This window comes from Eleginops maclovinus, chromosome 5, assembly GCF_036324505.1.
Source record: "Eleginops maclovinus isolate JMC-PN-2008 ecotype Puerto Natales chromosome 5, JC_Emac_rtc_rv5, whole genome shotgun sequence".
NCBI lineage: Eukaryota > Metazoa > Chordata > Actinopteri > Perciformes > Eleginopidae > Eleginops > Eleginops maclovinus.
In genome coordinates, this window is record NC_086353.1 from 25,161,231 (window position 1) to 25,174,604 (window position 13,374).

Consider the following 13,374-nt stretch of genomic DNA (forward strand, 5'->3'; position numbering starts at 1 on the left):
CCGCACCCTGGATCCCCACAGGAGAGGAGGGTAGATGGGTTGGAGCCATACAGTCTATAGTCGGTGTTGGAAAGTAACTAAGTAGATTTACTCAATACTTTACTTACAGCTTTGTATCTATTGCTTATACGCACTTTTGAAAACATGGCTCAAAACAAACAAAACCACGCAGTGCAAAACACCTCATATATCCTGCAGCATGGATCACTTTGACATCAAATGGCGCACACTTCATTTATATTATAAAAAAAAAGTCAATATATCAGACTTTTTGTCCACCCAACTCAATCAATAGCAAACTCGTCTTTTATGGGCTTTTTCTGTATGCAGAAACTTCTGCACAAAACTTTGTGATTGTTCTACACAACTAATCAGCACAACATGCATGCACAGCACATACAGTGACAGTTGGATAAAGGTTCTCACAATTAAGTGCTTACATTCTGATTGATAAGTCAACAATAAAGCATTAGGTGCTTTGCAAGTTGGCACTTGTATTTGCTAATTGGTTCATGAGTGTAGCATTTTTTTAATGGCAGTGTTTTGAAAATAGCAAACACATGAATGTCAGATTTATGTGTCTTACTTAAAGGGCCATGTGCAGTGTCTTGCAAAAAGTGAACTAATGGGTAAATAAAGTTGAATTGAAACATCTGAACAAAAACTGTAATACTGAGTCTACAAATCAGTACAAATAAATAATCCAGGTGTCGATTTCTTTATTATAAATGTGTGCAGTGTGAAGTACCCCCAGGTGGCTAAATGCTTAAAATTCCTGAAATGAAACACCACCAGCCGACATGACTTCAGTGTCCTCAGGTGTTTATGGCCCCGAATTTAATCTGTCACCTGTCAGATTCTGTGTCACTATGAAAATGTCAGGTGGTAGTTCAAAAACAATATACTACTTAGCTCCTGTTTGCACCCGTAGTGTTTAGATAGGATCAAACATTTGAGCTGTTACCACCACTATGTTTGATAGAAGAAGTTCAAAATCAATGATTAGATTAGATAAGATTGAACTTGATTGAGTACAAGTACTGGGACGACAAAATGCAGTAAGCATCTCACCAGAAGTAAAGTGCAGTGTAATGTATAGTTTATAAATATGAAAGATGTGAAAAGTTAAAGTATATGAACAGTAGTATAAATATAGACAGTTTTATAAAGATGCTAAAGACAGCAGTAAAACAAGAATATAGACCATTATAGACACTTTGTATAAATAAATAAAAGAGGAACCCTTAATGGTCCCACAGAGGGGAAATGTACATTCTGCATTTGACCCATCCTAGTGTTAGGAGCTGTGGGCTGCCATATGTATTGTAGGGTGAGTCTTAGGAACAGAGTTGCATTGTGGGAAGTTTAGGATCCATATTTTTCGAGTGTTACCTTTTGAAGGGTCTATAAGTCAGGACATATTGGCTTCTTCAATTAAATTAGTGGAGTAAGTCTTTTACATATTAATAAAGGCACATATACACAACAAGATACACTCATTTGTAATGATCTAGTTTTAACATTTTTTATTACTTCTTATTTGTTTACGTTGTTTGTACACTGTTCAAAATACCTCAAGTCTAATCAAAACAAGACAAAAGACATGCCTTTTCATAAGCCTTAATTCACAAAGCATATTTTTAAGTGAAGAAAAAGAAGAGAATAAAAAGTGGGTTATGTCCTCAGAATGTCATCCTTTAAGTTGCTTGCTTTCATGAAGCCTGATGTTCCTCAAACACCATCCAAAAGGTTTCTAATTCTCAAAGACCTATTCTCGATAACACCTTGATTGCTGCAATCAGAATCAGAATCCCTTTATTCGTCCAACAGAGGGGAAACTTTCATTTGTTACGGCAAAAAGAGCCAAAGACAGCTTACTGTTACACCAAGATACAAAAATATATACAACAATTACACAATTTACAGGAGACACAGAAATAGACCTCAGGACCCGTTCTGAGGTATAGCAGCCAGGTAAAAAATACAGTTATTAACTGTATATATACATACAGTATATATATATTGCACATGGTATGGGGTCTTATAGTCTTTGTTGTAATATGTGTGGGGGTCTACCGGGGGCCATGATGATTGTACAGTCTGACCGCTGCAGGACCATCACCATTTTTCTTTGTCAAATGTCCACTCAGTCAGATTTCCTCCAGCTGTTGTGCTGAGTTTTCAGAGAAAGCTCTCACCACATGTTTGCATTAAAAGTATTAACTGGGTAAAGACGATTTGACTCAAAGACAGTTCTGTTAACCCTTGTCTACCCTTTAATATTGTAGTTCTATTTATTTTTGCTGACCTTTCCATCTGTAAACGTGCTGCTTTCTTAGGTTACCCATGGAGGACATTACATTCAATCTCTGGTTTGAAGGGTTAAACCTTATTTTGATTTAAATTAAACCAATTTTAAATTGTGCTTCACTGGATTGGTGGCATGCTAAGGCCTATTCTGTATGTATTTGATCAGACACATGTTTCCATTGGTAGGCCTTTATTACCCTATTTAAAATATATTTTGGTCCATGTAAATACTTTGTATTTCATGTATACGAATGAGGATTAGTTCATAATATTAATATATGATATAAATATTTTGTTTTTAAAATAATGCAAATGGGGCGAGACTTTAAAATTGCTAATTCAATTCCACACGTTTTTTGGGACAGCCCACAGCTCGGGCCCCGGGATGTGAGGCCTGCAAGGCTGCGGGGCCTTACGCAAATTCTTATTCTGCGTGGGTGAGACGAAAACACTTCTCCTGTGCAACATATTGAAATTAAAAAAAATATATGTCGATAAAATTTCAGAATGTAACTGCGTGCCCATGCAGAGTAAATGAATGCATAAAGTGAGCCGGGCCTGCAGAGGATCCCTGTCTGCCCCGTGAACGAGGCGACAAAATAATATCACGTGATCCAAAATGGGCAGTCCTCTGACGGTGCTGAAAAAAGCCATTTTCTGGCGCTGCTGCAAATTCTGCCCAAGTCCAAATAATTTACCTGGATCCTGGCTGGGAGGAGAGGCAAACTTTGATGTGTGATCAGGTAGGAACTAAGCTTCGGTGCCCGCTCTTTATCGGGCCCGTCGCGCGCGGTTTGATGAGCTGCACACAGAGTGCACGGTGTCACATTTTGAGCCTCTCTTGTTCGCCTCCTGATACAGCCCTGTCAGTGAATTTAAGATGGCTGCTTTGTGTACCAGTGTAATTTTCTGCGGCTCTGCAACCCCCATCAATGTGTGTGCTCGTTCGGGATGTGTCGGGTCGCTGTGTCCGGGCGGGCGGCATGAGCTCCATGGCATGAAACGCTCTTTGTTGCTCGCGGAGCTGATGCACGAGATGAGGCCACACAGGGGCGATTCAATAGTCTGCTGGCTGTGTGTACCAGCAGCACACAGGCTGCATTTAGCTGCACGGCTCCTGCTCTCCTCACGTTATTTCTCGCTACTACATGTCATTACCGTTGTGTTTGTTGTCCGTGCGCTCTCTTTGTTATGGTTTCACAAGCTGGTGTCCCAAGGACGAGCTGCAGACATTGTCTAAAGGCAGGCAGACACTCACATGGGATAATAATAATAAGGGGCTCAGGCTGTAGGGACTTTGCTTGGGTACCGAAGTGTCGCCGGTTCACGTCCCGATAAGACCGAAATACGGAGTGTGGACTGGTAGCTGGAGATGTGCCAATTCACCTCCAGTTCACTGCCGAGGTGCCCTTGAGCAAGGCACCAAACCACCAAATCCCTGATGACAGGGAGCCCCTTCACTCTGCCACCTCTGCATGTGGTCCTGTTTGTGCATGTGTTCATGTGTAAATCAACTATGTGTGTAATGTAAAACATATATAACACCAGAGTGAAATCCTTAATTTCTCCATTGGGGATTAATTAAGTAGTTATTCTTCTTGCTTCTTCTTTGTTATAATGTTAGCGCACACATTTAAATGGTCTCCTGTGCCCTTCTTCATAACAAGAACCTGTGTGTTGTTGTTCGTTTCTTCCTCAGATCTGTCCAGATGGATAAAATGCAGCCCAACCGGATTAAAATCACAGATCTGAACTCACACCTCACATGCCCACTATGCGCTGGTTACTTAATTGATGCCACAACCATCGTAGAGTGCCTGCACTCCTGTAAGTTCCTCACAAGAAAGCATCCCCTCACATGCATGCACAGTGTTTTCATTTACCCCAATAAGAAGATCTTATGTATTGTATGTTAGCAGAGCTCATGTTGTGGTTGTATGGAGGCGAGCATGAGTCATACTGACTCAAAGTCCTTTGTGAAATCAAGTCTGTAGGAAGAGGGATCAATTATGTTTAATGCATGCAACATATTTACATTTTGGTTGACAGAGTGTATGTTGCATCGATTTAACTCAAATCAAAAGTAGTACTGTATACTAAATCCGCTCAATGAAGTCTACATTGAAGGGATAGCTTTGGTGTTTTGGAGTGTGGTTGTATGAGGTACTTATTTATAATGAGTGTACTACCTACACCTAGATGGCAGTTTGCAGAAACAAACAGAAGGACTGGCAGGGAAGCTGAGATTGTACTGATGTGGACAGGGGCAGCAGGAAAACACACTTAAACCACCTTAAAAAATCCACACAAGTATAACATTTCTGAAATATTTCAATGCTTTACCTTGCTGTCAGTGAGCCCATTCTGATGGGGAGCTGAAGCTGTTATCTTTGTTCTCTTCAAAGCCACTAGACTCCAATGGAAAAAAGGTCATTTTGAACTCTCTTTTGAACATGGTAGTCTACTGCTGCCTCAGCTAGTTGTTTTTGTGTTATTGTGTGTTCATAACTATTTTAATAAACCAAAGTCACACACATTAAATATTTTAGTAAGGCAGCAGTAAACTTGCAGATGCTGTGTTATACAAGAGAAAATACAGTTTTTTGTCAAAGGAGTCTGGTGGCTTTGAAGAGAGCTCAACTCTGACTACATCTTGCACATTCTGGCACATGTCTGCACAGCCCTCCACTTTTAAAATATAATACCCTGTAGTTTGCAACTTATTGCCATATTTTCATTTTCCTAAGATTGATTTTTTTCAGCTTTAAGGTTTTTTGATTTAAATTTGTTGTAAAAGTCTTTAGCATTTTCTTTTTTAACGCTAAATAGTTTCTTAAAGATACTTATTTTTATTATCTTTATATTTTTGAACTACATTTACAACTTATTCTCTTAGATTGTTTATGTTTGCACAACTACACACCAAATCAAATTCCTTCCTGTGTAAACGTACCTGGCAATACACTTGATTCTGATTGAAAGCTTATCTTGAAAGTGTCGAAAACTGAGTAAAAAATATTTGACTTGCGTGGACGGGGCTTTTTCTGCCTGTACTCCTGTCTGTATCTGCAATCTACTGTAGGTAGTACACTGACTATGGATAAGTTGCTCCGTAGGCCCCACTTAAAGCAGTCCTAACTACTTGAACAGTGTTTGTAATACAGAGCAGGGATTTAGCATCTGTCCGTATTTTCTTTCCCTCTGTGCAGTTTGTAAAACTTGCATTGTTGCATTCCTGGAGACAAATAAGTTCTGCCCTCGATGTGACGTTCAGGTTCACAAGACATGTCCTCAGCTCAGCATCAGGTAAGTTACCATGCTTTGTGTCAGCAATTCTTTCACCTGAATGCAGTGAGCATCATGCTTATCAACTCTGTTTTTGGTCTTTTTCAGAGCAGACAAAACTCTACAAGATATTGTTTATAAGCTTGTTCCGGGTTTATTCAAAGGTAAGACCACGTTTATAGGGCCTGCAGAGGAACAGAAAGCCTTTCTTGATGATGCCTTTGTTTACCGAGGGACACTTTTTATTTCTGAACCCAGATGAGATGAAACGGAGGCGGGACTTCTACGCAGAGAACCGTGTGCTGGAACCAGGGGAAGTGGTGGAGACGTTCAACATAGCAGAGGATGAAATCATCAGTCTGTCCATACAGTTCTACGAGAGGAACAAGTGAGTTGAATGTTGAATATTTGTTCGGGTCATCCATATTTTGTGGGAGTGCACTATGACACTGATCTAATTTGTTTTGGTCCAAATTGTTAAATATGTTCTATATTGAATATTTATTTTAAGTAGTGTTCAGTAGGATGTGAAAGGGCACTTGCATTACAAAATAGTAAGTCCTATTTAGTTTTATTTAATATTCCTATTTAGTTGAAATGTATATAAAATTAAATATTTAAAATATAATTTTGCCATGTTTTTATTATGATTTTAGTTTTTAATAAATGCATTATGTTTAAAAGTCAGTAGTAATCATGTAAAATAATCCTGAACAACATTTTTACCAAAATAATATTTATAATAGAATAACTATAAATATATTTTTACTATTATGTTATTATTATTCCGTATATTGTGGAAGATCACTAACATGACAACTTCTTTACTTTTTAGTTGTAATACATATATTACAAACTTGTGTAGCCCTCCCAACCACTTAGCTCAGGACAGCACTACCAGCATGGGAGGAGCTGTGGTGGGATCTACTATAAGCTCTCCTATCTAGGGTTCTCACTTTGGTCCCTAAAAGCCCTCAGGTAGCACGGCGATAGACCGTAGCTATACTGCAGCATAATAAATCTCCCATGCAACTCCAAATATCAGCTCTAGAGCCCCCACTCTGATTACCATCAGAAATACCCGAACTGTACGTGAAATGATTGTCAATCTACACTTTACTTTAACAACATGTCAACTTAATAACAACACATATTCCACGACTCGGTTCAAAACAAAATAAATAAAAGTACCCGGGATTTTAGTCAGTTATGGTACCCTTGTTGGCGCGCTAGATGGAGCTCATATTCCCTGCACACGGCCGATCCATAGACGTATCTCCCCGATGATCCCGCGTAGTCCTCCTGTTGGTCCGATGCCCTTCTTCTGTCAACCGGCAGCAGGCAGGCACACAGTCTCTTAAGATTACGTCTATACTGTTCAACTACTAAACAATAAACCCGGACTCCGGACAACACAGCTAAACACGAGGCTAACTTAGCCGTTGCTACAGTTAGCATACAGTCTCGCAGTTTTGCATAGTCTTGTGAGTTTGTAACTAAATGGGTTCCACGCTCTTCTCCAAGGCACTCGAACACACAACAGTACTTCTATCTTATTTTAACATTGGTAACCCCAAAATAAATAAAGACGTTTTCCTCCGGTCTTAACTTCTCCACTTTGCCTCTCACTCCTTTTCGCGCTTCTCCGACCTAAGTCCTCTTCTCAAACCCGGTAGGTTAGAACACTGAACTCTGATTTGTTCGCTATATAACTGACACCTCTACCAACCAATGCAAATGTGAAGTTCAAGGACTTCTAAAACATAGGAAATATGACAACTTGAAAATATAAACAGAAATTAGTAGGGTACCACACTTGTGTTTCAAGTCAATAAGAAGTTATGTATAATACTCCTGATTTCACCCTGATACAGTATTTACCCAAATAATTGTGATAATGTCATTTTTATTATTATTGCTTAACACCATGTCTTTGTAATTACTATTTGCTGCAGAAATAATGAGAGGCAGCATTCAGAGCTGGAAGGAGACAAGGTAAAGTCAGATCTGTTTATTTATTTTTAAAGAAATCAGAGTATGGTGAGGCAACAGTTGAAGCTTACACACACATGTCATGTTTGATGTGGTCTTCTGGTCTTCAGTGTGGATTTATGCGTCTCCTCTGTTCTTTTTCTCTGTGCTCAGTCCAACGGTAAACGCTTCCTGCAGTGCCCAGCAGCCATGTCCGTCATGCACTTAGCGAAGTTCCTCCGAAGCAAGATGGATATTCCCAACAACTACCGGGTAATGAGACACTTTGTACCCACACACAGCGTGCTCTATTGATTCAACAGCAAACTGTCAGGGTTTACACACAGTAATATAAAGGGACTCTAAATAACTCAGTTGCAAAAACATACACAAAGGTGGGTCATACCATGTTGCATTCATTTGTCACCTTTAAATAAGCTCTAGCAAAATATGAGATAGAGCTTTAAAGAAACTCATTTATTGTGTCCAAAGTGAAGCGCCTTTCTGCAAAAAGCTAATAACAGTCATTTTGGATAAGAACTGAATTGTTTTGGTTCACTTTGCTACTCATTTCAGGTTTGCTGTCAGCCGTAGCAACAAGCTGTTTTAAGTGAAAACAGTCAGATAAACAAACTTCATTTGAGCATCGTAAGGAAGACAAATGCCACATTTCTACTCAACTGGATGCACACTATTTAGACTTTTTCCTTTGCAGAAGTTATGGATAGTACCTACTACTTTTATTGTGATCACAATGTTGAATTTCCAAGCAAGCAAAGCTAGAGGGTTGAGTTATACGCTGCAGACCTGTGATTGGTCAGAGGAAATCATTACAAGTGTGATGCAGGCATGCTGCACAAACTTGCCATTTTTAAATAGACACACTATAATCAAAACAACCATATACTAGGTTGTATGAACGAGAATGAGACATCAGCATGACGTTGCTACAGCTATTAGCTGAGAATCTGACCTTCATCGAGTGGTACGATGCACTGTGGAAGACAACAAATAGAGTAGGTATAGCTATATATAATTGGCATCTAGCTGATGAACTTAGTCAAAAATTAAGCAGCTAAGAGCTAGATATTTTTCTCAGGTGTTGGTGGAGTCAAACAACAGATTTAAAGGATAATTAATACGCTTTTAAACATGAAGTTAACAAACAAACACGGCTCAAATTATAAGCTTATCTTGTTCTATATCTCTTGGAAGTCTTAAAGAAGACAACTTTTCATAATAACAACTTTGTAAGACGATTCAATTTCATGTTTACAAACCGCTCCACCACCATTAGTCTCCCAAAAAACAGTTATTACTGCTTTTAAATCTGTCACGGTAAAGAGAGAACAGGGAAAGCATGGCTCTGATCCATGAAGGCAGACATCTTTCACAATAACAGGTCGCTGGAACTCAGTCGCTGTAAATATTGCACCTATGCCTTTTGTGTTCAGAAAAGTCCAAATGTAAAAAATAACAGACTTACCTTTTTATTTGTTCGTTTGCATTCAAAAACAGAAGCTCACACAGTGTTTGGAGACATTTGCTAACACAGAATCATTATATTATAGATGTTGCTAACACAGTAAGCGTATGTTAAATATCGCACTTCCACCATGTCTGCAGAACGGAATGATAAAACCTTGTGTTATCTTGTGTTGCTATCATATTTCAAGATCAGTAACATCACCGTTAGCTTTGGAGTCACAGCAGATCGATAGAGATCTGTCTAAATGAGCTGTTCATACTCTTCATATCATGCTGCATATTTGTAGAAAAACCACAAACAGGCAGAGACTGCATCGCTCCTGTTGGTTTATCTGTTACAGCATGTGCTTTATTATAAACTCCCACTGTACTGCTGCGTTCATTTAAAGTGGGAAATATTGTATTGGAATCATGATCAAATCATACAACCAAAGTTAAAATGAACAGACTGTATACATTTATTGCTGTGGGTAAAGAAGAGTTTCTGTAAATGTTACTTCTCACAATTTCATCCATAGAAACAATTTGCACGGTTTGGAAGAAATATCTAACGGGATTATTTTTGATTCATGATTGGTCATTTTTGTGCCTTTTTTTATTCTTACTGTCATTGAAAGATCTAATCAAAATGATCATGGTGTGATTTTTCTTTACCAAACAAAGACATTTTATTAAGTCTGTTGAATAAGATTTGTTTGCTGGGAAGTATAGGCAGCACCACAGACCTTATTTAAAAGAATATATATTTTTACCCCTATAAACAAACTGCACTAATCCATATTGCAATTTTAGGGTGGGGTGATAAAGGATTCCAGGGTCTGGAAATTGTTAGTTTAGATCCCTTGAAAGTGCTTACATTTGACATGTTACATGGAGTTATAACTTCAACTTAAGCTCAAAATATCACAAACTATAGTAAAGAGGATCTTCCATAGGTAGAAATAAGTGATTGTAAAGAGGACAGGTAGGTGGCTGCTGCTGCTGCTGGTCCCAGGGTGATTATGGATTTGCTGTGTTGCAGGTGGAGGTGCTGTATGGAGATGAGCCCTTGAAGGATTACTACACACTAATGGACATCGCCTACTTCTACGAGTGGAGACGAGTGAGTGGCAGCTGTCATACCGCACATATTTACCCACCCTGAACCGATACTTTCACTCTTGGATCCTGGTTACATTTCCCCCTCTTTGCAGCGTTTTGCAGCACTTTCACAAAACTACCAATTTCTTTTGCGCGTCCTCAAATGTAAAAAACAGGTGGATGGATGGAATTCTGTCCCTGGTTTTAGCTGGAGAAAATCTAAAACTGAATTTGTATCAATGGGTTAAATGGTCCGTTATAGCATTTTCATATGCTATAACACTAAATAACTAACTGATCCAGGCAGTTGTGAACCAGCAACTCCCGTGTTGTGAAAGGTAAAAAACAAAACATTGTTTAATGGAGTTTGGTAAATTAAAAAGTGAGCATATAAAACGACTTCAGTTCTCCTATGAAATGGGCTGTCTGACGCTGTACACTTAAACTGATAAGTATTAATAATATGTAAGGGCCTAAATATGTTTCCGTGCTGCCGTCATTCACAGCAGTACATTGCTTAGCTTCCATATTGGAACTCATTTCTGCATCTACATACTGCCATGTACTGTTGGTAAAACACGGACTATCTATATGTAATTCATACTACCCCACTTATAAAAACATAATCACATCCTCATAATGATAAGATTCAAGATTTAAAGGTTTATTGTCATAGCATATACAAAACTATGCTGTAATTATGTAATGTATGAAAAACTTCAGAGCAGGTTCCTAACCAGTGCAATTTACAAGACATAAAGAAAGAAAAAGAAATATAAATAGTTCAAAAGTCACAGGCTTTACGGTTTACCAAGGACTTTGCACATTAATCACATTTTAAATTAATATTCTTTTAATAAATGTTCATACCGATTATACTACTGCACATAGTTTTTATACCTATTGATAATGTTCATATTTATGTATCATATTTACATTATACATTTGACTGCACTCTTGAACTCCCGCTGAGATGCAAACTGCATTTGGTTGTCCCAGTACTCAAACAATAAAGTCAAATCTAATCCAATCAATCGGCCTTTGTGGACAGAAAGATCTGTCTGTAAAGGTTCCCCATGACAAATAAAAGCTGTATCCTTCAGTTTTAACGGTGTGTGTGTCTCTCTCTGTGCAGACTGGACCCATCCCCCTGCAGTATCTGGTGAAACCCACCCGGAAGCGCAGGAGGCCGTCCCAGTCGGCGGCGCAGGGCCACTCTGACGGCGTCAACACCAGCCCCACATCAGAGAGCGACTCCCACAGCGACAAGGTTCACAGTCCCACCACGGCCCAGCCCCCCCGAGCCTCCTCCCAGTCCAGCCCCGTGTCCCACAACCTGTCCCCCGCCATCCAAAGCTCCAACGGTACCACCGTGCCCAACAACACTCAGCGACACACCCTTGCTTCAAAACAGGGCGCCAACGCTCGGAAGGTGACTGTCAACGGCACGAGCTCCGGGACCAAAGAGGAGGCGAGGGGGGGGGACAAAAGCGGTATGCCTCCGACGACCTAACGAGTTTACAGACCCGCAGGGAGGACAGTGTTGGAATTGCTCCCGTCTTTCTTTCTACAGGGCGAACAGACACGCCTTCTGGAGGAACAGAAGGTTAATGCTTCAGCAAGAGGGACTGAAAAGTGCAGCCAAATAGATGTGTGTGTGTGTGTGTGTGTGTGTGTGTGTGTGTGTGTGTGTGTGTGTGTGTGTGTGTGTGTGTGTGTGTGTGTGTGTGTGTGTGTGTGTGTGTGTGTGTGTGTGTGTGTGTGTGTGTGTGTGTGTGTGTGTGTGTGTGTGTGTTTATGTGTGTTAGACTAGACTGGTGCACACATACAAACTGTACAGTATGTATCAAACGTGAGCATGTGTGCATACATATGTATAAACTTATCTTTTATACAAGATATTGTAATCGTTTTGTATTGTATATGCAGTGGGTCTGTTTCATTTTCATACTGTAGTTCCATCGTTGATTTGACTCTGTGAAACACTGAGTCACTGCAGACGTGTGATGTAAAGAAGTAAAAAAAGAAGAAGCTAATCCTCGCCTTTTTGAACAGTCATGTTAATAACTGCTGTATAGCGTGTCCACAGTAAGCAGCTGCTCATCAGGTAACACAGGTACATTACATTAAAACTGCCCATGCACTTTGTTAACGTCACTTCACAAAACCTGAAGTATTTTCCAGCAGGAGAAGCTTTTCTATTTACACAAGTCCAAGCACTACCACGCTCACAGGCGGGTGTCTGTCAGCAGGCCATGTTCTCTCTCATGGCATCGAACAACTCAAAAGGGATTTGAATATTTGGCCATGTATGTTGTAGTTCCATTCATTTCAACATTCCTTTTGTTTCTTTTCAACAAACGATGATTTTTTTATCAGCCATATGTGCATGTTTTAGGTCAATAAAATGTTTACTTACTAGGTTTTCTGAGCTGACTGTGCTGTTTATGATGGAGCTGTTGTATGTTTGTAATGGAGTGAGCGTCAAGTGTTCATGAATATTATTAGCAGTGGAAAGTAAGTAAGTACATTTACAAGTACTGAAGAACACATTTGGGGTACTTGTGCTTTACCCAAGTATTTTTATTTTATACTTCTACTCTACTACATTTTGACAATCAATACTTAAGAAAAACTAAAAATATGAGTATTTGATATAGATTAAACCATCCAACATTATATTTAAGTAATTAAAACCACGGGTTAACAGATAATGAATTGGAATTAAGATATTTTATGTTTAAAACGATTTCACAGTTCCAGCTTCTTAAATGTGAAGACTTGCTGCTTTTTTTTCTTCTTTTTTTTAATATCGTATACTTTAAGTACACTTTCATAATCATACTTAAATACGTTTACTTAAGCAACATTCTCGATGCAGTATATTTACTTCAAATGTAGTATTTTTACTTGTATTAGTACTTTACTCAAGTAAAGAATCTGAATATTTGTTATATTAGTATAATTATCTGAAAACAGGTGAGGTATAGATGTGTTCTCATGGGTTCTCGTTGAGAATTTAAGCACCATATATTTTTGATTATTGAATTATAAATAATAATACATGAATGTGTTCATTACTTAAATGTTGCTCTTGGTAAGTGGACTTTATTTAAAGATGTAATATGCTAATGAGTAGCTTAACCTGTAATAATTATAGTTAAATCTGTAAAATAAAAGTAGTGTAGTAAAAATGGCCACAATATCTACTCGTAAGCGTGGTCAGATGTGTTCTCTATA

At 38.9% G+C, this 13,374-nt stretch overlaps 1 protein-coding gene across 1 annotated transcript; it reads left to right on the plus strand.

The window, feature by feature from the left end:
- The first annotated feature begins 2,858 nt into the window (after positions 1-2,858).
- LOC134864607 (polycomb group RING finger protein 2-like) lies at positions 2,859-12,558 on the plus strand. Its single transcript, XM_063883716.1, has 9 exons — positions 2,859-3,053; positions 4,010-4,137; positions 5,520-5,616; positions 5,704-5,759; positions 5,854-5,983; positions 7,551-7,590; positions 7,741-7,839; positions 10,076-10,156; positions 11,270-12,558. Exons 2-9 carry the CDS (start codon positions 4,020-4,022, stop codon positions 11,645-11,647), a joined length of 999 nt encoding a protein of 332 aa, XP_063739786.1. The 5' UTR covers positions 2,859-3,053; positions 4,010-4,019; the 3' UTR covers positions 11,648-12,558.
- The last annotated feature ends 816 nt before the right edge of the window (positions 12,559-13,374 follow it).

Excerpts from the sequence above, each read along its gene's own strand:
- LOC134864607 (XM_063883716.1), top strand. The coding sequence starts at position 4,020 with ATGGATAAAATGCAGCCCAACCGGATTAAAATCACAGATCTGAACTCA. Across the intron at positions 4,138-5,519 it reads CGTAGAGTGCCTGCACTCCT|TTTGTAAAACTTGCATTGTT; the intron begins GTAAGTTCCTCA and ends CCCTCTGTGCAG. Across the intron at positions 5,760-5,853 it reads TGTTCCGGGTTTATTCAAAG|ATGAGATGAAACGGAGGCGG; the intron begins GTAAGACCACGT and ends TTCTGAACCCAG.